Genomic DNA, 24,554 nt, shown 5'->3' on the forward strand with positions numbered 1-24,554 from the left:
TGGTACATTATATTGCTGCATAGGAGCAAGATCAACTGGTGGAGGAGGAGGAGGAGCAATCGGTTTAACAACAGGCTATAAAATAAAATCAATAATAAAAATTATAATTATTTCATTTCCTTACCCTAGGTGACTCCTGACCAATATTACTAACAGGTGGAGGTGGAGGAGCATAAGATGGTTTGTTAGCAGCAATTGAACCACTCCTCCTAATATTCTCAGGTGATGGATCAGAAGGAGGATAGCCTAAACAATACAAATACATATAAGTATATTACTAGTAATAGAAAATATTACAATAATAGTAATCATTGTACTGTCTTAACAATAAATACCTGTACTATCGTCAAAGCCAGAAACGTTGCTGTCACGTGAGACTCGTACTAATTGTGCTGAAGATCTATTCTCAGCCACAACGTCACGAAACTCGACGTCTGCTCCAATAAACTTCTTCTTTTCAGCAACACGAATCTCTTTCTTGGGTTGATTGTCACGATTACGACGACGCTTCTTTTTCTCCTAAACAGTTTAAAATATTGCCATGTCAGTATTACAGTCATTTAATTTAAAGTAAGTAATGTATACATGTACATGTAAATGCTGAGATAGTCAGTGAGTATAATATGGATAAATAGTGATGATTCTTAGTTATTGTGTGGGAGGATACTATTACACAAACATAACCTTGCAACTTCAGCATAAAGTTTGGCTAGATATTAAGTTAAAAACACCTAATAACTACAAAAAAAACTTATTGGCAAGGTTTCCCTGATATTATGCTCGGTGGGCTAAACAGCATTCTCCATGACTGACAGGCTTTTGGAACAATTTTTAAAATTCATTAAATAATCCAATTTTGCTCAGAATGAGCTCAACTTTTCTACACAACATAAGTACATTATAAAAATGGAGAAGTCTCTCCTTTTAAATTTTGGTGAAATCTGGCCCAAGACCATGTACACTGTACTATTTTTTAAAATCCTTTGGGAAACCCTGCTTATTCGCTAATGTGAGAAAATAGGAAACCCTGCTTATTTGCTAATGTGAGAAAATGTATTCATGTACATGTACCATTGCTTACTCTTTTCTTTTTCTTCTCCAGCAGCTCATTCTGTGCTTCAACCCAAAGACGGTAAAAGTAATTAGGATCAGTATAAAACTTGAGTCCTTCCTTTCCATCGTCTCTGTACTGAGTGAAATCATTAAGAGCAGGAGGCTGGTCACAGGATGTGTATGACTCGTACACTGCTGTGGGCAGAGTCTGACGAGAAAGGATTTGCTGATCCTCCATATGCTTGCTCTTGAAATGCGTCATTGATATAATATCTTCCACTTTAACTATACAAGGATAAACAATCAATGTTTACACACATAAGGAGCAGACGGTCACACTACATAGATATATACATGAACAAACATCATGATAATTACAGTAAAAGGAAGTGACGTATGCCCCAACTCAATCATAATACATAACAGTGTACATGTGCATTAATTCTGAATTGTCAAATACTGTAAGCTTTATGCATTCGAATTTGTGAAAATTGTAGTGAGAGACAGATTATAAATCAACTTATAAGTAGCGGCAAAATTCTTACAAACATCATGGCCAACCTTTGGCCAGACATTGTTAAAATTGATATTTAAGAATAAATGAGACTGAAAATGTCAGCCTAGCCATGAAGCATGCAACGGATAACCTTCATCTGAGATCCCATAACGTTAATCTCACGCCTCTATTGCTACGTTAATTTTGATCTCAGTTAATACCCTATAATTATTCCCCACAATAATACTAGAGTAGATGCACTAGTTACGACACACTTGAATCTTTAATAACACAAATTAGTTTTACTTTATCATGGTGGGTTGGGCCTAATCATGGATGCATAGTCTAATTATCATGAGAAGTACCTTCTTCCTTTACGGTGGCATCCATTTGCTTTAGTGACTTGTTGAGGTCCCCAACACGACGAGTGAGAGTCGTTGAACGTTGAAAGATATTATTGGCCTCATTGAATAGCTCACCGAACAAGTTCTCCGCATGCTTTGAGAGACTGCTCAATTGAAGGATGAGACCAGACAATGAGTTAACGACAACTCCCTCCAATTCATTCTTGATCTTCTCGTTGAGTTGAGAGCGACAAACAAAGACAGGCTCGATAGCCCTCTTGACAAGAGGCATCTTTTCTAGGATTGTTACTAAAAATAGATGTTATTTTAACCTCCTAAACTATAAAAATGGCGCAGTAAGCTCAAATAGGAGGGGCTGGGACCATAGGACCCACCCAGTCAAACACCCACTTCTTCTTTGTGCAGAAAACAAAGTCTATTCTTTAGTCAGGTCTATTTTACTGACTGCTGATGCATTATGGAAGGAGATTCAGCTGGACCACCTCATAGACAAATGATTTCAGATTCTCTGCAAATGTGGATTCTATTTCCAGCTTTATTAGTGTTCCTAGTGATCATTGGTAAGCCCATACAGTCTAGACAACAATTGTAAATTTCTGCTATTAATAGGATTTCTTATATATAAACTACTGCAACGACAAAGGGCAAGGAACAACAAGGAAAAGAAACCAAAGAAGAAATGAAGAAATACTAGGATTATAATTGGCATTTTCTATGGCATATAAATATTTTTGTTAATAATTATTAGACTATTATTGAAAAAATACATTATAATTGATTTGCAATTATAAAACTTTGTACAATGCTATACTTGATGATATCATTCCAAGTAGCCCAACCAATATTGTAGGCAATCGACTAGACCACAGAAACCCGGCAGGCAAGAAATGAATTGCGTTGATGAGATCTGCGATATCTTGCACCAATGATAAGACAGGCATCTTCCATTCCCCACTTTTGTAGACTGTTCTTAGTAATCTCCAAGATCTCATTATATTAATAATCAGTAGCATTATCCATAGTTTTGTGCACCATATTGATAACCATTCTCGACGCGGACTGTCAAACAATTTACTAACTTGTCCAGCCCAAGACAACTGCTCCACTGGGTTATACGCTAAAGAAGCTAAGCATTCCAAAGCATCCAGTGCAAATGCAAATAGTTCGTGATTACTATCATTCTAGAAATCATAAAAAAGAAATATTACATAAGTTATACAAATAAAACAAACTTGAGGTACTGTACATTACTCTGACTTAGGACATAACAAACCATTGATACAAGTCAAAACGCTCATACAAAGAATATTACAAAAGACATAATTTGGACTAGTACAATTGGTATTGATATTCATGTAATCAAAGTATGACTGGGAATCTTTATGAGGCAACCACCACCAGTTCAGCCAAATGTATCAGTGACTATTTTAATCATTTTCTTACAATTGTTGAATATGAGTTTAACTGCGCTAGGATCATGCATGCTGTTATACGTATCAAAACTAATGAACATGCATTTACATGTATAATGAGCAGTTTTATTATCCAGTTCATCTAAAATTATAATTACCTAACTACCAGACTTACTGTAATTATAATTACTCACTTCTATTCAATTGTGGGCAATCACGTACACATTATGTATTGATTAAATATAATGCATACTAAGATAGGGCATAATGGGTAAAAATAGTAGTACCTAAATACTCTATCAATGATTAGTTTCTACTACTCAATATTAAACAGGTCCCTGGTCAAGGAAACTTATGGAACATGTAAACGGTATGGCCCCTTATGTCATTAAGTTTAAACTGTTGCTAGGGGAAATCAGTTTCCTACTTCATAACATGCATGTAGCATTATGCACTATAGGCAAATTACATTCTCATTTCAGATGATAAAATTTTTTAACCAATCAATAATCAGTACTATAGCAAAACTCAAGTTATTTCACAATAATCAAAATGGATATGCAGAGTAAAGCATAAAATCAACAGTCTAACACAAGGTATGCCAGATTTTTGTAAGCATAAGTAAATTACAATAAAAAATTATTTTCTGTTACTAAAAAAATATTAATTCATGGACAGGCTTTTAATTCTCTAATTCTAGAGCTACAACATGGATCTTACATAAAAATTAATAATCATTAAGCTGAAACTATACCAAATACAAAGGGTAGAAGTAAAGTTATCAAGGAAACAGAAACCAAAATCAACAGCATAAGATGCGAAACCAAACAACAATAGAACTAAAACTATTATTAGAGTCTGAGGGATAAAACTTGTGAGGGATAAACTTGACAGAACTATGAACAGTATTATTGTTATTATTAATGTTATTATTATTGCTATTATTACCATTATTATTATCACTTATTATTATTATCAGTAGAACTTGATCATAAAAAAATATCAATACTAAAATAACTTGAACTATGAGAATTATGTAAAACTAACTACATGCAATGTGATTAAATAAAAAAAATAATTAATTGAAAATCATTTCGTGGAAAATAAAAAAAAATTAAATTTTGCACTATAGTTATGCAAATTTTAATCTCATTGGGTACTTAGGGTAAATATTATGAACACTAAGCTGCCTTTTCTGAGCACTCTAGCAATTATGTTTATTTCCATTAGCAAAAAAGTGAACTATGTTGTACTGGGTCAATAGTACTATACATTAGTACAATAATAAAACAATAATACTGACAGTACAATAATGCAGTACTATACAATAACATAATTATGACAAAATAAAATTATTAGTAAAATCTTTATCGAAAAGTGCTGTCATTACTCATTACATGGGTAAGCATACTAGCATAGTCACTTTTTCTCTGCAATTACAATTACCTCAAATAAATGTGACAGATTAATGTTACTATTGCGTCAAAACAAAAATCTAACAAATAAATTGCCTACATCACATAGCGGACTCATAATAAAGTTGATACAATACAAGGCCTTTTCTATATGATAGAGCAAACTCAAAAGTGTTGGTGTGTTTTGAATGAGTAACAAGTACCTTTTGATGGTGCAATAGAATTACATGCAACAAAAACATTTCCACTAACTGTACTGGCAGAATTACTCGCATAATTTGTACCATAGTAAGTCTGAATTGATCAACGATTTATTTAATTGAGTGTATAATTAGCTCAAGATTCTGAACCTGTAATGCAATTACAATGTTACTTTCATCAGAGCAAAAACGAACAACAAGCTATTACCAAGAACTGACAGACTAACAAGATTATACATTAATTAATACAAAAGAATCAACAAAGTTGAGAATCTGGCTTCGCACTTGTTCTGGCTTTGGACTTGTTCTGGCTTACTACTATTGGTTGTTACTTAATATCAGTCATGAATGCAAGTTGCAATAGCTATCTAACAAACATGGTTATCTAATAAGTTTTCATGTGAACAACACAAACTAGTGATGACTCATCACGTAAGTTCAATCAATTAGTTTACATTATTTAATAAGCACAAGTGAACATATGTTGGTGTGTTCATATGGACTCTTAAGGCTATTCTTATAGCATACAATGGCTTGTGTTACTATTATTCTTAATAATGACCTATGTTCCCATTACACTCAGTAGCACATTAGTTGTCTTGGCTATAATGGCTAATAACACAGTAACTGAAAGTTGTTCAATATAGTAGATATAAACAATTATAGATCATGCTATTCGACTTTTTTCATATGACTAAAGGTCGATTTATTGTTCCCAATAGGTAGCTATAGGGCAGATGCAGGTGCAGGATGGTTACCATTATTAACAATAAACATCATATATATTGAATAGAATACCGGTAGGAAGCTATTTCTATGCTACGCCAAGTTACAAAATTGTGAAATTAATTGTTAAAACCAGGGATAAAATAGACTACCGTAACCTATGTTAAAACCATAAATAATGATTAAAAGTTACATGTACATTATAATATTAGCAAACAATTTAGATTTTTATTGTAACAGTGCAATACCTCATTCCACTTTTGATAGATATTTTTGACGTTACATAGTGTTGCCGGAGTGTTGAGTAGTCTAAAGACTAGTCTTGCAGCACTGATACTACTAGAAACTCTGGCTGCTGTAGATTCACTTTTATCTTTAGTGATGAACCTTCTGACCATTAAAAGCCTACCATTGCGTGGCTCAACTAATGCCCCATCATAAAATATAGCTGCATACTGACATACTCTTAGAAGTTTGTCACGACAAGGATATTTAGTAAATGTATCCTCGAGATATTCCAGGGCCATTTTGAAATCCAGCCACACCTCTCAAAATCAAACAAAGATTTAAAATAAAGTAATGAAATTAAAACAATTCATCACAATATTATCATTATCAGAAGCAGAAAAATAAACCTAGCGTTTTTTATGAACTACATGTATTGAATTGGCCATACTAAGGAAAAATAATGTGAGACAATACGTCAGTAATGTTAGTATCCACGAAGACACCAGGCTGGTGTACGCTGGATCTCTCCAAAGTCTTTATCCCAACCAGAGAGGTCATCAGGAGGTATGTCTTCTTGACTAGCTGGGAAATGGTCAAAGTTGGATGTGTCGGTAGCTCCCCTAACCTAAAGACAATTAATTCAGTTGATAATTATTATATAGCATTAATGATGAACATTACATTTGGAACAATTGGTGGCACAACAACCCTCTTCTTCAATCCTTCCCAATCAAATCCTTGAAACCACCTGCAAACACATAGACAATAAAACTGATATCAATAGAGACAATAAAACTAATATCAATAGAGACATATCTAAGGCTATAATCACAGTGATGATGGATGTTTTTGACATCAGATATCCATTGTCAGGCATAATGGACTGGATGATTTCAGTACAAACATCATTACATACAAACATGCTGACTATTAATACAGAGCCATGATGCAAGAGTGATATCACATGTAATTAAATAGAACATGATATAAAGCAATAGTATCTAAAGACCATTCCTCAAGCAATCCAGCTTAATTAAAAATTGAGGGTAAATGTTACACATAATTAAAAACAATGTGTAAGTGTTAGACATTGTTAAACAGAAACAAAACTTTGTTTCAAAATGAATAATATAGTATACTGTCAAGACAAAATGCTGCATCATACCATGACATTGCAGACTCACCTGTGGCCTTTAATATCATTAAGACCATTTCTTAAGTAACCCAGACGCTCTGCAGGGTTGTCCCTAATAAGAAGTATGACATGAGACAAGTAAACTGTGACTGTGAGTGTATGTGTGTCTCTACCTGCACAGTTTCTTAATGAGGTTCTGAGCACTGCGGGTGATTTTCTTAGGAAAATCAACCACATCAATACCCTTCAGAATGATATTGTATGTACGCATTGGATCAGCACCAGAGAAAGGAGGACTGAGTAATAAAAAGGAATGTTAAGGACACATTCTCTCTCTCTGATTTTACCTTCCTGTTAACAACTCATACATCAATATCCCAAGGGACCAATAATCAGCAGACAAATCATGACCCTTGAAAGGAAGCAGTGTTATAACACACAATATGAGTGATATCAATATTACTTTGTTCAGAATGATCTCGGGGGCAACATACTCAGGTGTTCCACAAAAAGTCCATGTCTTACGCCCAGGACCAATATACTTGGCAAAACCAAAGTCAACCTAGCATAAACGTAAATATTATTTCATTCAGGGTCTATGGTTTATAGCCCATAACAATTTACACCTATGCATACTTTAGAAATGAAATAATATTCATTTACAGGAAATTATAGTGAAAGGTAGCAGCAGTGTGTAAGTCAGAACAGGAGATTGCATAATCCTTGCAACAAGAGTTTTATAAGGTTTATTTTGTTAAGTGGGTGAATTATTATTGAGGATAACACCTAAGTAGCTCTTACTCCCTTATAAGCAGATTTTCAATTCTATTCTTGCTGCAAAGAGAGTACAACTTCCTGTACCATGAAAGAGTGTTGGACTTTAATGAATAGGGTATGACCAGCATTATACATTATGTACATGTATAGCAATGGCAGAAACCAAACTCATTAAAGCAAATTCAATACATAAGCTGGCATAATTATTCAATTAGAGTCTACGCCCTTGTGTGCACAACAATAATATAAATGGAAGTTACAATTGAAAACGAAATAATGAAATTAGTATTATCTGCTTTTTATTAGACTATGCACATGACTAAACATTGAATTAGGTCTAATGACGCATAATTGACAATTTACATGAACTAACCAATTTAACATAGCCAGCATTATCAAGCAACAGATTCTCTGGTTTGAGATCACGGTAGACAATCTCCCTTGAGTGTAAATATTGGAATGCCTCAACAACACATGCAGTACAGAACCTTGTTGTAGCATCATCAAAGCTTCCCCTATGTATATGTAATGCAACTAACATAGTTACTACACAATACTGTTGCAATACCTGTCCCTCAGAATAGTCCAGAGTTCCCCTCCAAGACAAACTTCAAGCAACATGTAGAGATACTTAGGACAGCGGAATGTTTTATACAGCCTGTACACAGAAGGCAAACATGAACAAATAACCTGTACTTTTAAAGACTCTCACCTTGTTATGAATGGAGAACGGCCGGACAACATGATAGACTTCTCTGAAAAGATGTGCTCTTGCTGTCGTGTGTCAACAATGTGCTTCTTACGAAGGCACTTCAAAGCAAAAGTACGAGTGCTATCAGTCTTCAGTTGAACCTTTAATAACGAGGGAGGGAGGGGGAAGATAGAGAGAGAGGATAAGAGAGGGAGAAAAATGTAGAAAAAGGAAAAATGTGGGAGGATAGAGTAAATATTTACCAATTCCACTCTTCCAAATCCACCCATCCCAAGAGTCTCTACTCTAACAAGATCATCAAGAGTCATCATTGAATATTCCTTAGTATCTTCATCTTCAATCAACACACTACACAATCAATAGAGGATCTTATGATCCTTATCCTAATACACATACCCCTCAAGCTTCTTCTCTTCACTATCTTTGTATGTTCGCTCCACCAGATTTCCAATCAGTTGAGTAAAGTGACTGGTGATATGTCATACTAATAATGCATACATTGGAGGCAATAATGACTTACTCTCTATCAACACAAAGACAACAAACGTTGCTGGTAGCAATAACACTAGCTGTACGGTATTTATCCCTGAAATAAATAAAATAAATACAAATATTCAAGTAACATGGCTCACCCCAATAATGCCTTTTCTCCAAAATAGTCTCCACGCCCTAATTCCCTAATAGTTTCTTCAGGCGCATCAGGTGAAGCTTGTTTAGTGATCTTAACCTATTAATATAAATACATGTAGTCAGTACATTAGTATTGGACTAGAGGTATGTGCACACTATGCCCTTAAACTGGTTTGAAACCAGTTTAGAAATAAACCAGTTTAGTGTGGACAGTTTCAATATGAGATAATCAAACTGGTTTAACTTGGTTGAGTACTGAAGCAGGTGTATTCTGTATCAATGAAGCATAATTATAAACTGATTTCACCACTGTTACATGTGGACACAGTTAAGCCTGTTTGTGTGTAAACAGGGCTTTAGTGCCAGCTTATTTGTACATGTAGTTAGTAGCATGAGCGTGGTCTACTGGATGCATTATGTTGTCTAACTTGTATTTAGTTTACTGTGTATAATAACTTACTGTTCCATCACTAATAATAAAGAATGTTTCTCCTGTTTGTCTCTGACGTATAATGTATTCACCTTGAGGATAAAAGTCCTATATGAACATAAGGCAATTCATTATACATAAAAGTATCAAAATGAGCAGTACCTCTTGAAGGACATCAGCCAGTTTCATCAAATCTCTCTCATTCAGCATCCTCAATTCAGGAACACTGTTTGTTAATATAAAATTAATACAACATAGCTATAGCATGCATCAATACCTTCTAAGGAAGCTAAGATATTCTGACTGACGAATAATACCATGATTCATCATGATGGTTTGAAAGCAACTTCGGTCCAAGGCCCATACCTACATGTAGCATAAAAGTAAAGCCTAGTATTTCTATTTTAGTGGATAAAATACCTTTGTGTCAACTTTTGCTTTAATGGTAGCAGTCCTTGTACAGTTGTACAAAATTGCTAACTCTCCAAAAAGCTTTCCTGGGCCCATTTCAGTCCTGACTTGACCACCCTTAGTCACTTGAACTTCTCCCTCTATCATACAATGTCACATTAAACTCTCAGTAATATACATATGTATTATGCTGATACAAACCTGCAATGACATATAGCTCAGTCCCCACAGCTCCTTCACGACAAATAAACTGATCTTGCTTGAAGTCAAGAGGAAACATGCACTCAACAATTTCAGTTGTCTGCACTTTCTCCAAATTCTTCAAAAAGTCATTAGCTGTAATAGCACGAAAAATGAGTTCCTTTGACCTGCGTACATGTAAGAATATAAGAATATGCTGGTATGATCAAACCTTTGGTCTTTCTCATAGCGTGGGAGTTGGGTAATCTTAAGTGCTTTAGTGGGCTCAGCAGATATACCTAAGATAATAAATTGTCCCAATGAAAACACGAACTATTACTAATGTACATATACAAGTACATGTAGTAATCAAGTTATACTAAGTGATATAAAGCTACTGTGGGCATTGTACCTTGTCTGTGTTCAACAGGCCTGCTCTTATCTCGTACTTGACGGTCCATGATTTCTGTTAATTCAGTCACACGTTGCTTCTGAATCTCAAGTTCCTTCTGCTTCTTCTTAAGTTCCCCTTCCAGTGTACTGATCTGTTCATTCTTAGCAGCTATCTCATTTTGTTGCTCTTTGTTTATTTTTGTTACTCTAGTTTATGTCACAGTGAAAAAATGAATGATTTCGCGGTACTATTTACCTTTCCAGGTCCGACTTGAACTTTTGTAGTTCCATTGCTCTTTGAAGGAGCAAGTCCCTCAGCTTTTGCTCATTGTTGGCACTCATGATGATCTTCAAGGCAGTTCACCACTACCTCTACAGATAGGCACCCCTAGTACACAGTTCGGTATAATAATTACATTAGGATGTTAGGCATAGGAAATAAATGACATTATAGGAAGGAAACTAAGATTGTGCTATCAGCAATAGATTCAAGACATTAATAATATACATTATGAAACCACCAGGGAATACCTACAGTAGATAAATATTCATTACACACAAAGGAACAACAAGCTAACAGATAATTAATTGCATTATTGAATTGGGAAAACCTGCCAAGCATAAGGCTAGTGATTACAAACAATCAACTGTCACTTATACAGGCAATAATAGCTTAAAGCAATCAAGATAATTATTGAGATATTATAATTTTATTAATTAAAAGGAAAAGTGGTCAAGTACCAAGCATCAAGTAAAGACAAGTAGCTGAATTGTAATTAAATATAAGGAAAAGGGAATGAGAGAGATAAAGAGTAAGTAAGATAGAGTAAAATAGGTTGAGAGAGAGAGCCCAGGGGATTAAAAAACTATGGAAGAGATAAAGGGAGAGTAAAAAAGAGTGGGAGAAGAGAAAAGAGAGAGGAAAGAAGAGAAACATACACACATGAAGAGGAGATACAAGCCTCACCAATGTATTATTATAATCTTTAACCCCATTAGCTTGATAATACAAACTGCATGACAGCATTCAGTATTACCTCATAGCAAATGTGTAGTAAGTAATTACATAGGTATGTACTATTATGTAGCACATAGTACCACATACCTCCTGTTTTGAATAGTAAACCAAACATTAATAAACATAAAATGTCACAGTAAAAAAAAGCTAGAAAGTCGAGGTGCATGAAACCACACTTGTTATCACCTTCAGCTGCGTAAACATGGTGCAATATGCAAGGTACGTGCAGCATGCAATAAACTTGGATCAACGTCCGGATCCTGTTCATAATATGGTGTAATCCACACCTACAAACACCTCGGTTGCTTTGAATTTTCTCACCAGCCAAAAAGAAAATTGCCAGACCCACAAATAAAACAATGACCTAACTGCTATTAATAAACATTATACATTAAGTACTCCTGACTTAGAACAAGCAAAGTGATTGTTTACAAGTTTGCTTTTGTCAGTCATTAAACTAACACTGATTGCATGAGTCAGACAACAAAATAACCAGATTGGGGGTGGCAGTACCTCTAATAACATTACTAAGACACTTAGGATAATCAGAGGTAATATTCCCTACACTACGCTAAGCACGCAGATAATACACACATCAAAGAACAACAACAAGACACAATATTGAAACATGATTAACTGACAGAAAGACAAGCCATATCAGAATGGAACTAATAATAGCTCACTTCAATTATCGGTCAGATCAGTAACTTGCTCTCCCTTTCGGAATAAAAACCCCGGATAACTCCGGATACTTTCTATTTTCCTACTGCATGCCTACGTCATAATCTGGATAACTAAGTTATTAATTATGCGACTTTAATGACTTCTCAAATTGAAACATAATGATTGCAAGATTTGCATTATCTCATGGTTGCAGAAAAGCATACATTAGAGACGTGACTGATGATAAAAACAATAACATTATGAAAGACGTGTTTTCAACAGTGCACAAAGAAATTGGAACCTCATAGTTCTTGGGACTTAAAAATGAGCTTTGAAATAATAAATAACTTATATAAATTTGACTAAACAAAATTAGATATAAAATTCAATATAATATAATGTAAGTGATTTAAAAAAGAATGGGATTGAGTCAAAATTAAATTAAATTACTAATAAATATTAAATGTTACAAGTGATAGAAATAGAAAGTTGCTATGACTCTTGAGAACACTGCACATTATCAATTAATACAAAAGATAAATGAGTGCTATCATCCTTCTTGCAGCTAGGAGGTTCCTCATTGAATGAAACAACACAATCTCCTAAAGTATCATCTCTCAGTGCAAGCATTTTGTAAAGGCCCTGGACTGCATGACCACCATCAATTGGTTGCAATGTGAAGTTACTGAAGTACTGTAACCCACTACCACTGCCTTCTTCATTAAAAACATCATGACTGACTGTGGTTACTTCTCCAGCACTGGTAACAGCAAGATAAGTGTCATGTTTAAGAGATTGTATGTTTACAACTTTGCTAGTAAGTTCAGGATTTCCAGCGTTCACATCTAGAATACGAAAGATGTCACCTTGACCATTCTTCATCAATTCTTCATCTTTGCCAATTGCAACTGGCATAGCTCCATGATTTGTTAGAGCATGTATTTTAGCACACTGTCCTAAAGATCTTCTTTCCATCATGTGTACAGCATTAGGTAGGAGATTGAGGGGGGCAGCAGAGGCTGCATTATAGCTAGATTGCAGAAGTAGAAGTAGATTTAAGAGCACCATTGAAGAGATTTTATAATAGTTAGACATGACTGGCTATAGATTGTTTTTTACACTGAGATATTTACTTGTGAATTTGTGATGATCATTGGTACTTAGTCTTCATTTATATACTACCCTCAGCATATTGGAACTGGAACTATAGGAAGTGAATTACCCGGATGTATTCTATAGATTGTGCAAACAAAAATGGCGGAAAATGAAAGCATCTTTTCTGACGGTGAGAACTGCAAGGATAACTGGAAAGATGCCAAAGCTACATTCACCTCAAACAAGGAACACTTAGTTATACTTGGTAAGCCGGTTATGGAGAAGTGGGAAACTCCATACATGCACAAACTCGCTACAATTGCAGCAGGTAATGGTGGCAGGGTACTGGAAATCGGTTTTGGGCTGGCAATAGCAGCCACGAAAATCCAGTCTCATAACAATGTGTCAGAGCATGTTATAATAGAGTGCAATGAAGATGTATTTCGTGAGTTATTGAAGTGGGCAGCTGAATCTTCTCGACCGGTAACACCCCTTCAAGGACTCTGGCAAGACGTTGTTCCTACTCTACCTGACAATAGTTTTGATGGAATACTGTACGATACATATCCACTCTCTGAAGAAACCTGGCATACACATCAGTTTGAGTTCATTAAGGCTCATGCATATCGCTTATTGAAACCAGGTGGAGTATTGACATACTGCAACCTCACTTCCTGGGGAGAGTTGATGAAGAGTAGCTTTGACAACATTGACAAGATGTTTCAGGAGACACAGGTGTCACACTTGATTGATGCAGGGTTTCGTAGAGAAAACATCAAAACTGAAGTCATGCCAATATCTCCACCGAGTGAATGCCGCTACTACAGCTATGATAAGATGATAGCTCCAACCATCACTAAGTAACATGATATACAACATTAGAACTGGACTAAGCTAGGCCTTTCACTCATTAGTTTATTATTAGAGTTATTATGAGGTTATGTTATAATTATTATGATAAAAATATTATCTAAATATTATGACTGAATAAAATGATTGCAAATAATATACAACACATGACAAAAATTAATGGTAACAAATTAACAATAATAATAACAACAATCAATATGATAGTTCAGATCTTTATATTTTCAGAGATATAAAATAGCAGGTAGGCAGAAGAAGACTAGACAAATACAGGTAATTATCACCTAAGCATGTCATCATTGTCATGAGTATACATAAAGCTTTAGGTAATTATACCTATTTACATAAACTAGGGCTGGTTCATGTAATGGGCAGGTGGACAGATGACTATAAATAGATCATACAAGGAAACCAGAAGCTATACCATAGTTTCCTTTCAGCTGCGTGAGCGGGTACACATGCACATGAAGTGTTTAATTAGGCACAAAACGTGACAAACATGCACTGTCACTCACATTTATATTTTGAGAAGATGTTTGACGAACATCTTGATCATCAAAAAAATGAAACTTTTGGCTACGAGGATGCCTGCATGTTGCTGTATCTATAATATACAGTTATAAAACACACGGATTACTTGTTATGACTTACAATGCCCACTCTGCAAACTTCCAGTATGATTCTAGAAAACATACAGACAGGCAATCATCAGTGAGAATTAGTATTTATATGCACATACCGATATTGCATAGAGACTATACTGATTAGTGGGTCTAGGGCCCACAACGTATGAATTCAAGTCCAAGGACCTGCAGGAAATATGGAATCACAATATTATGACACTTGATATTTCCACAGGGCACTGATGCTATTTGCACACATTAAAGAATACAACTTCCTCTCCAAGGGCATTCTACTATTTTCACTATCAATTTAATATACTGTACATGTACATGTACTGCACGCATCACTACCTGTAATGTACGATTACTTAATCTATGACACCTGGTAGGAAGTAATTAACAAGAGAGTAGATAGTTAATTAACATCGTAACATCATTAAATCACTACTGCATGCATAATCTTCAGAACAAATTAACTCACTCAATAGGGAAGCTTATGCTGGTCGATAGCTTCTCACGAACAGTGCCTTTATCTTGGAATCTATAAACGCATTAACAATCAATGATACAGTTATAATGTACACATTAACATAATAATTAACTAATAAGGTGTGACTAATGGGACTTCTAAAGTACAGATCATGTGCCAATAGCATGTATAGGCAATGCATTGTTTACATTTTTTGCTAATAATATTATCACAAGCTGTCCATACTTTTCTATTGTCCTAAGGATTATATTTCTACTGCTAACACCATAGTGAGGCAACATTAATTGTTTGTTGTGATAAAATATAATGGGGAATAATGACTCATTGAGTAATCTCTTCGTTTATTCTAGGATAACCCCTTCATGAAGGTAATTCAGCCAGTAATTTCCACAATTAACATTATACTAATTGATTTTCAACAACAAAAGAACAGTGATGAGCAGTGACACAAAAAGAATGAACAAAATGAAAAACATTACATGTAGCATCTACATGTAACGCCATTATCTTCTTGATCAAATTCATTAAATATTTTAAAATCTAAATACAATAATTATAGCAAGACAGAGAACTCACAAATGTTTGGCAGTTTACAAGTAAAATAAATCACTCACAAAAATATAATGTATACAAATTATTGACAATTGTGACATTACAGAAGATCAACAAGCATTTTCGACTAGTCTCATGTATAAACCTTGAAAAATTCTAAGGCATAAAAATTTTATTTGTTAAAAATTTATAATCAAAAAAAATTCCCAGGCTTATAAATATGAGCACTTACCGACATGGCTGCTACATGTACATGCACTACAAATAATAACCAGACTAGCCCCCCTATGCATATACAGTACATGTACATGTATGCATTGAAACTGAAAATGTCATTTGACTACATTATATCATTTGACATACATGTACTCAAATACATGTGTAAATAAAAATGAAGTACTGTAGAGTTCAAAATTTTTGAGGAGTCGGATTTTGCCATTCCTTGAGGATTTACATTAATTCTGCAAAAATCAATTCAAAAATTAAATCAGCAAAATAAATCTTTCGGCAATTCACAACATTTATAGCTTATAAACTCCAATAAAATTATCTTAAAATCCAATTGCAGTGTAAAAATTGTCAGAGCACTAAATCGAGTTATATTGACTGGCATTACCTTTTATGTAGTAACAAATGAAAAATTAACAGCCTTCCAAAAAATTACATGTACATGTAATTACATTTTACAAACTACGCACCTCACTTGTGAATGAAATGCATTATGTACTACATCTTTTAAAGTACAGTATAACCACTAAAATGCTACAGAAACATAATATACTTGGCTACTTGAAGACACTTTTGACTTTAAGAAATTTGATTAGCATTTTTGAAGAACATCAAAGAAGTTAAAGAAAGCTTTTACAATAGTGTCACATTACACAAAGACTCAGAATATATCAGTACATGTATATGTAATCTGGACTTCCCACAGAGAATGTAAAACCATGCTTCATGAGCTGACAAGCCTAATGCCATATAAAGCAACTTTTAAAATTCATTAAAAAATCAATTTTGTCTGGGATGAGCTCAAATTTTCTACACAACATAAAGACATATTATACATGAACATGTATGCATAAAAAATCATTAAAACAGAAAATTCTCTGCTAGTTATTTTTAGAAAAAAAATGACCAAATGCCAGTACAGAACATTTGGTCCCATTTTAGAGCAACTTTAAAAATTTATAAAAAGTCAAAATTTGATTAAAACTTTCTACACAGCATCAGAAAAATTATAAAAATAAAAAAAATTTGGTCAAGACCATTACAGGATATTTTGTCAAATTTTTGAGCAACTTTAAAAATTCATTGACAAGATAAAAAGAATGCCAAAATCTTGTGTCCCTGTATGTAATTGTATTTCCATAAAGACTACAAGGATATTATTTTACAAAAAGTAGAATGCTATTGCACAGGTATACCAAAATCTTACAGCAATGCAAACATTTACAGTATAATCTACAATGTAGTAAAGTACATGGTCTACATACATGTACATGTATTATACATTGTAAATCATAGAAGAGCACGGAAATCAGAAATTGCTACAAAATCACACCTAATTTTTGACAAATATTGATGTCTGATATTATTTAGAAGATTTATCTAATTCTGACAAAGAGTGCACATGTACCTTTTAAAATGAAGGAGAAGGATAGGAGGCAGGCGCCAAATGAAGAGGGTTTTTTCTGAATCTCTTGAAGCTTTGCACTGTGGACAGAACCTAAACATGTAAACATTAATTAACAAATACGATAAAATATTAAATAATGCCCAGAACAAATTAAAGATCCAAGGGACAAGTTCCTTACGTAAAGGAAATGGATGATAATTATGTAAAGAATAATGGTTTCTGTTATGGATAGGAAATAAAAGTGTAATGTATTTAGTGAAGGCATTTAAGACACACTTCTTATTAATTAACATTCAGCTGAAGAGAATACATGTTCATGTACAAATATGGAATTATGTGTCATGTGCATGAATCATAATGATGTGTAAATGTTTACCCTAATGACAATTATAATTGAGCAGGAAGAGAAAGTGATTATAATTAGCCAGGAAAAGTGTATCATTTACAAATACATGGTGGACTATTACGTAATGGGATTGTTCTTAGGAGAACAATAGGTCAATCATACTAAATTAGGCTATAATTGGGATAAACTGCTCTATTAGTCTTTCACCTTTAATTGTTCACATTAAGAGTTCTACAGAATCCCAGAATTGAACAAGTATATACAAGTACATCATGTGACATACGAAGATGTATTTTACCCCCAACAACTGATAACAATAAAATATTTACCATTTATTAGTTCCTGTCATACGCTCCTTAGCCGTAAACAACTTAAAGCAGTCCTATAGAATATATACAAACAGAAGACACACATTAATGGACTTGATAGATGCAAATGTGTATAACTGTCAGGCACACATATGCTCAAAAAACCCCTTAAACATGGACAAGCAATTACCTTATATATACATGTACAGTATTACACAAAAGGACAGACACATTCATACATGTATAAGGGTTCCTGAAGACATGCATGTACAGTACATGTACATGCAAGTAAAGGAAGCTGGCTGAAGAGGTCAATATAGTCATTATGATGCATTAGGAACTCAACAAGACAAGGGCAAAGTGGATTAATTAAATAATTTCAATAATAATTTATTATTTATTAACTTTAATAAAGGTCTAAAATTTTAGAGTGAGGTAAGTAGTGCCAGGCTCTTATTTAAGGTAGTGGAGGCAAGCTTCTCCCTTGCACTAACTGTGTATTGTGTCTTACATGATAAGAACAGCTTGTTCTTCCACGCGGTATAGGAACAGACAGTGAGACAAATGGCTCAAACATGACCTTCTTTTTACCACATGATAAGCAAGTGATAGTGCTCTTTAACAGGCCCTAAAACAATAAACTCTTCATTAAAATAATAAAGTTTAAACTAGGCTTACATGAAACAGATCAATGATGATAGAATTGTTTCTTTTCTTGTGAGCCTGCCATGCTTGCTCTACAGCCACTGGGTCTGGGACTCCATCAGTATCAGGCAACTCAACATAAGACTTTACCAGCACCTATACACATACACATAGTCATAATAAGGTCTATTTAATATGTACAACATATGATGTTACACATGTTGATGGGACTGTAATATTACAAAAATAGAATAGACAGTGGATTGTAATTTATAATCACTTTCACAATGCAAACTCATTCCTAGACTAATACGTGTTCACAGTCACCATGTGAAATCAACCACAATGATGCTGGTATATTGTACATCACTTTCACAATGCATACTCATATTCTCATAGACTCATTAAGAAATCAGTTAAAAGACACACCTCCTAATTAGCAGTGCATATGATTACACTAATAATGCATTTATTAGGAGAGTAAATTTGCCTAAAAAAACAATGAGCTCATCTGGTTAATAACAACTGATAAAAAGCAAGACAGCCTTGATCAAGCCTCTTAACCTAAAGCAAGGAACAAACATGCAAACATGAACCTTTAAATATATTTCAGCCATTAATAAAAACACCAATCTACAAATAATAATTAATATAAAAGACTGTAATTAATGATGGCCCATTGCATAGTTTAATCATAAAGGTATATGTACATTACCTTATTGAGGTCCTCGTGGAGTCCATCCAGTAAATAAACTAGAAACTCCTGTGAGTCGTGCTGCTCGTTGCCAGCAAAATAAGGAGCAACTTGAGAGACAGTGTTCTTGAATTCCAAGGGAGCTATGTATCGAAACTTTCCCAGCCATATTGCAGCAACCAATATGTAAAACTCTTCAGCCAATATACCACCAGACCCTAAAGGATTAGACCTACATAAGAGACAAAGAGAAATAAATTAAAAACATGTAAAGTGAGTACTAAGTGATTTTCACACAAAAAAGGAGATGACAATTAAATCATTAGAGTATGTAGAACTGCTATACAATGTACATGTATGTACAGAATATTTGCTGAACATAATGAACACTAATTCGATTAGCAAAAAAGCAATTTTAACTTAATTTGTGAACAAATCACACTTATAACGACAGTAATAACTGGACAAAGGCATATTCTCAGAATTAAAACATAGGAAAACCCTATATCCCTCTAGCAAATATTTTGCTAATGAGATAGTATGAGAATTATAGTACAAACACTGTACACATAGTACAAGTAACAAGTGTTCCACTGTTACTATGGTTTTGACTTGCTATTAAGAAGTATTAGGCAATGCAATGCATTTACCGTTGGATGAGAATGAATATCATTTCTTTATTTCATTAATAAGATAATCACATTAATATTACCACAGGCCCCGTATATTAGAGGAAGTGGGAGGAAAGAGAAAGAGAGATTACATGTATGTGCGTGTGTAGGGAAAAGAATGAAAGACAAAACAGAGACAGGTACATGTACATGTACATGACCATGTAGTAATTACAATTAACAACAAATACATGCACATGTACATGTACCAGCTACTATACATGTACCATGAAAGTCTCTAAAACAAAATCCAATGTAGTTACAATAACAAGAATTGTACATGTACACGTAACTCGAGTAGACATTTATACATGTACATTGTAAGAGATAGTGTGGGATCAAGCTACATTAGATTAGGCTCAATATTTAATTACTAGCTTAAATTGTGTTACTAAAATTGTAAATCCAGCAATTAAGAAAATACATTTTTATGGAAAACAGCCTGAATCAGCAGTGCTTACTACTGTAGGTAATTACACATGTGTGATCTAGACATAGTGAGTTAAAAGGTATCATACTAGCTTTGAAGTTAACTGTACCTCCTTATTAAATGTACATACATGCATCCTCTTATTCTGACCTGTTTAAATCAGCTCTGTACTGCCCATTGAAGAAATACTTAACAAGAGGAGGAGTGGCACACAGGCACTGAATAACAGAACTCATGAAGCAAGTATTACCAAGATTTCTTAAACCAGTTAGACCGGGACCCTACGATATCCAATAACAGTAAATTAGCACACATTATTTATTTATTACTCTCCCCGTAATCTCCCTCTCTCTTACTATTCCTCCTTGCACGGGCTGTAGGTTGATTATTTTTTGTCGATACACATCAGGAGACATTGGTGGAGCTTGTTTAGGTTTAGTAGTACGATCAATTTGAGGCAGTGCTGGTCTACCAGTAGGGCCACTTGACTTCGCTACCTGATTATGATCCCCAGGAACAACTTGACCACGCCCAGATACAGGAGATTGACCACGCCCAGATACAGGAGGAGACTGACCACGTCCAGATACAGGAGGTGGCTGACCACGCCCAGGTATGAGAGGAGGTTGACCACGCCCACCAACAGGAGTAGGTATAAGGTCATTTGGTTTTACTTGTTGACCACGTCCAACTACTGGAGGAGAAGCTGAAGGATGTCCTCCTGCAGGGACTCCGTTGGGAGGTGGTTGAGGAACAGGCCCGCTGGCTATTTGTCTCTGACGTTCAGCTAGTTCAGCTTGATACTGTAGGATAGATGTTGGTGGGTTCCAGTGTGTGGTGTGCGTATTATGATCAACATAATAGAAACGGTTGGTAGTCCTATCAAGTCTTTTTTCCCATCCAGTGGGAAGACCCTAATTATATAAACAAATAACTCAATTAATTGAAACAAAAACCAGCTGCACTCTTTCAGTCCACAAAAATCAAATTAATTGAAAGTAAATATACCACTGACCTGATTAATAATGACTGGTCGCTGTTGCTCATTGTCCACCTGTCTTGATTGCCAGTAGTGTTTCATTTCTTCCTGGTGCTTCATCATTGATTTCTTTTCTTTCTCATATTCTTCCTTCATCATTGACATTTGTTTTTCCATCTCCTTCTTGTGCTGCTCATACTCCAGCTCTTGCCTTTTTCTGTCTTCAGCTAAAATTGCCTTATCCTTCTCTCTCTCTTCCTTTAATTCTTCTTTCATTTTTGCCCGTTCGGCTACCAACTGTTCTTCTACCAGTGCACGTACTTGCTCTTTGATGTCAACAGTTTTTGTTTCTGTATTCTTTTCAGCTTCTGCTGGTGCATCATTACTCTTTGAGGAGGAAGCAGAGCCATCCTCAATGTTTTCTTGTGGTATTGGTATACTAACAGGAGGTGGTAGTGGAGGCTGAACAGGAGGATGAGATGGTAATAACTGTGCTTCTTCATAATTAGGAGGAACTGGTAATGGGCCATAAGCTTGTCTGGGATTATTAGCATTAGCGTATTGCTGGAGTTGCTGTGAGGCCTCTTCCTCACTACTGCCATAGGCACTATCATGATAGTAGGTATCTGCTGGGGGATACCATTCTTCAAGAAACTCTATTGGCTCAATCTCATTAGAGAACAATACTCCACGCCCTTCTAAATCTAAAGGCAAATTAACACTGGGAGCGGGAGGAAGTGGTTGAGCAGTAAAAGTAGGGACTGGCTGCCCATAGTAACCAGTCTGTTGGGCAATATGTGGATTAGCAGTAGTGGGCATCCCTGGGTGACCATTCGGTGCTTGACCAGTCGAATACAACACTGGAACTTGACCAGTAGGGTTTAGCATTGGCTGATTCATACTTTGCTGACCAGCAGGAGGATATACAAGAGGTTGACCAGTAGCAGTGTGCATTGGTGGTTGAGCCATTGGAAGATTGGGATTAGACAGAGTATTAGGGTGCATCCCAGGTTGACTATTAGGGTGTAGTAAGGGTTGATTAGTAGGGTCTCCTAATGGTTGATTAGTAGGGTATCCTAATGGTTGATTAGTAGGGTGCACCCCTGGTTGATATGCAGTAGGCAGATTAGAGTATTGTGCAATAGGTTGATTTATTGGTTGACCATTAGAAGACTGGGTCCTTTGAGCACTGGGAGAATAGCCAGAAGGTTGAACTGGAGGGCCAGTGGGATCCTGTGGGATAGGCTGACTGGTGTGGTATGCAAGTGGTCCTTGATTAACCTTAGACTGCTCATCTGATGCTAGAGTAGCTGGTTTTGTTGATCGGTTAACAGAAGGAGGATTATTGCTATGAGGAGGATAATCCTTTCCAGGCACGTGCTGATCTTCACTGCTAGAAAATGGAAAAGTAGGATAGGAAACGTCACCTATACAATCATAATAAATAAATAAATGACAGAGGGGCTTTAACTATAACTAGCCTCCAGTGTCTTTATTATCAGTACTTGACTGTGGGATGACTCTTTCTTTCCATTTACCGACGCAGAGTGGAGCGTATGCCAAGTACCACATATTATAACCACCTTCTAGTATACTAACTGTTAACTTTTCCTGCAGAGACAATAATCTCGTTACTCATACTCACACATTATAGTAAAACTTACTTCCTTGAGTTTCTCTTTCAATACCATCACAGGTAAAGATTCTTGGACTGAGTTTTGATCAGTCTTCTTGTCCACTAGAATAATGTACGGGCGTCCCTTACTACCTCTCTCATCCCATAACTTCTGATTAGTAGAAGACATGAAAGTTGTCAAATTCCTAAAATACATGACACACAAACAATAAAAAAGAAGAGTAAGCTATTGCTCTGGCTTTACCCAGTGATTATAACTTCCTCAGGAACAGAAAGCCACTGAGGGTATTTCTTATTATCAACATGAGATGTCACATACTCACTACGAGACCTACAGTCTAAGACTAAAATCTTGTCACTTTTATCCACCAGGATTTGGTAAAGTTTCTCAGGAGGTACAAAAGGACCAAGTGAATCTACCACCAATGGAATAACAGTCAATAACACAAACTCATACAAATACACATCAAACTACTTAGGCAAAGAAATAAGGTATGACATTCATATAGTTCAAAGACTATAATAGAAACCTCAAGAATAAATATCCTTAAGTATAACCCATTGGTAGCAACCGTGGGATATCAAACAGACAAGAGCTTAGAAGAAATTAGCTCAATCTTTAGCTAACTAGTACTACCACATTTACCACATTAAAGGATATTTGTTGCCATGGAAACAAACATGTGACATACCTTCAGTCTGAGTCTCAGCTCCAGTGGAAGACTCTGTGCCTAATGTACATGAATATTAATTAATCAATTTATAATTGATTCTTATTCGTACCACTATTGCTTGAAGAGGCATTTGCTTCTTGATATCTGAGTTGAGACAGTGAAGTGAGAAATACCAAATTGAACCTTACCTCTTTTCTAACTCAGAGGATAAGCTCTCAGCATCATCAAGAGCCTTTTTAAATTTCTTCAAATCAAGCAACCCATCAAATGATTTCTAGTATATATAATTATTAGAACAAATAACTATTAAATACGTTAATTAAACAATTACTTTATTCAGCTTGTATTCCTTTGATGCCCGTATCTTACTAACCACATCAAGGTACCTCATCAAGAGGATGTAAGCTGCCTCTTGGTCACCGTCTATCATTTTCTCAAGTGCAGCAATGTTAAGTTTGTCTGCTGATCTGCATAACCTAAATATCACTAAATACACAAGCCCACGACTGCCATACTGCCTTACAGCTTTGGGTTTGCTGATTTTATGTTATCATTAGCGGACTGATCGTTCAATTCTTTGACACTGCTAGCTAAATGGAGAGGTTTTGGAGTCTTGTTTTTGGTAGCCATCTTAAATGATCCCGTGACAAGTCACGCCCTATAA

The 24,554-nt window shown here is 35.2% G+C and overlaps 5 protein-coding genes and 1 long non-coding RNA gene across 7 annotated transcripts in view; 2 read left to right on the top strand and 4 right to left on the bottom strand.

The window, feature by feature from the left end:
* The window catches only part of LOC100638255 (wiskott-Aldrich syndrome protein family member 2-like), a 2,876-nt gene extending 644 nt beyond the window's left edge, over positions 1–2,232 (bottom strand). Inside the window, exons 1-6 of the mRNA XM_019994873.1 lie at positions 1,915–2,232; positions 1,078–1,338; positions 693–709; positions 336–519; positions 125–246; positions 7–75 (exon numbers count right to left, since the gene is read on the bottom strand). Coding sequence (XP_019850432.1) covers positions 7–75; positions 125–246; positions 336–519; positions 693–709; positions 1,078–1,338; positions 1,915–2,185 — 924 coding nt within the window. The 5' untranslated portion in view covers positions 2,186–2,232. The remainder of the gene's footprint in view (positions 1–6; positions 76–124; positions 247–335; positions 520–692; positions 710–1,077; positions 1,339–1,914) is intronic.
* A 78-nt stretch (positions 2,233–2,310) lies between these two features.
* LOC109581082 (uncharacterized) lies at positions 2,311–2,582 on the top strand. Its single transcript, XR_002184496.1, has 2 exons — positions 2,311–2,474; positions 2,524–2,582. It is a non-coding gene; the product is annotated as an uncharacterized LOC109581082 (long non-coding RNA).
* On the bottom strand, positions 2,558–6,221 carry LOC105312239 (peroxisomal membrane protein 11C-like). Its single transcript, XM_011404730.2, has 2 exons — positions 5,916–6,221; positions 2,558–3,095 (listed from the first exon to the last, which is right to left on the bottom strand). Exons 1-2 carry the CDS (start codon positions 6,192–6,194, stop codon positions 2,700–2,702), a joined length of 675 nt encoding a protein of 224 aa, XP_011403032.1. The 5' UTR covers positions 6,195–6,221; the 3' UTR covers positions 2,558–2,699.
* Positions 6,222–6,324: 103 nt separating this feature from the next.
* On the bottom strand, positions 6,325–12,363 carry LOC100636239 (cGMP-dependent protein kinase 1). The gene is made up of 22 exons (XM_019994853.1): positions 12,265–12,363; positions 10,820–10,951; positions 10,583–10,770; positions 10,403–10,469; positions 10,192–10,358; positions 10,000–10,130; positions 9,857–9,945; positions 9,742–9,805; positions 9,610–9,687; positions 9,152–9,246; positions 9,040–9,105; positions 8,916–8,987; positions 8,762–8,867; positions 8,520–8,659; positions 8,376–8,465; positions 8,181–8,322; positions 7,494–7,592; positions 7,378–7,442; positions 7,204–7,326; positions 7,080–7,142; positions 6,577–6,643; positions 6,325–6,520 (listed from the first exon to the last, which is right to left on the bottom strand). Exons 2-22 carry the CDS (start codon positions 10,903–10,905, stop codon positions 6,380–6,382), a joined length of 2,139 nt encoding a protein of 712 aa, XP_019850412.1. The 5' UTR covers positions 10,906–10,951; positions 12,265–12,363; the 3' UTR covers positions 6,325–6,379.
* Positions 12,364–13,464: 1,101 nt separating this feature from the next.
* On the top strand, positions 13,465–14,345 carry LOC100636366 (guanidinoacetate N-methyltransferase-like). Its single transcript, XM_003385432.3, has one exon. The coding sequence runs from the start codon at positions 13,499–13,501 to the stop codon at positions 14,201–14,203; it is 705 nt and encodes a 234-aa protein (XP_003385480.1). The 5' UTR covers positions 13,465–13,498; the 3' UTR covers positions 14,204–14,345.
* On the bottom strand, positions 14,292–24,552 carry LOC100638383 (ubiquitin carboxyl-terminal hydrolase 8-like). Of its 2 annotated transcripts, none has more exons than XM_003385448.3 (21): positions 24,414–24,552; positions 24,222–24,366; positions 24,079–24,164; positions 24,000–24,034; positions 23,909–23,947; positions 23,461–23,632; positions 23,245–23,401; positions 23,062–23,191; positions 21,617–23,007; positions 20,958–21,515; positions 20,752–20,882; positions 19,522–19,732; positions 18,840–18,962; positions 18,673–18,789; positions 18,183–18,235; positions 17,508–17,597; positions 15,311–15,370; positions 14,946–15,015; positions 14,858–14,888; positions 14,722–14,810; positions 14,292–14,465 (listed from the first exon to the last, which is right to left on the bottom strand). In XM_003385448.3, the coding sequence occupies exons 1-21, from the start codon at positions 24,518–24,520 to the stop codon at positions 14,415–14,417; spliced, it is 3,846 nt and encodes a 1,281-aa protein (XP_003385496.2). In that variant the 5' UTR covers positions 24,521–24,552; the 3' UTR covers positions 14,292–14,414. The 2 variants fall into 2 exon arrangements, with proteins under 2 accessions (XP_003385496.2, XP_019850407.1); XM_019994848.1 differs by having other exon boundaries at positions 23,461–23,635.
* Between the last annotated feature and the right edge of the window lie 2 nt (positions 24,553–24,554).

The sequence above is a fragment of the Amphimedon queenslandica genome, unplaced genomic scaffold, assembly GCF_000090795.2.
Source record: "Amphimedon queenslandica unplaced genomic scaffold, v1.1 AMPQUscaffold_13463, whole genome shotgun sequence".
NCBI classification, from domain to species: Eukaryota; Metazoa; Porifera; class Demospongiae; order Haplosclerida; family Niphatidae; genus Amphimedon; species Amphimedon queenslandica.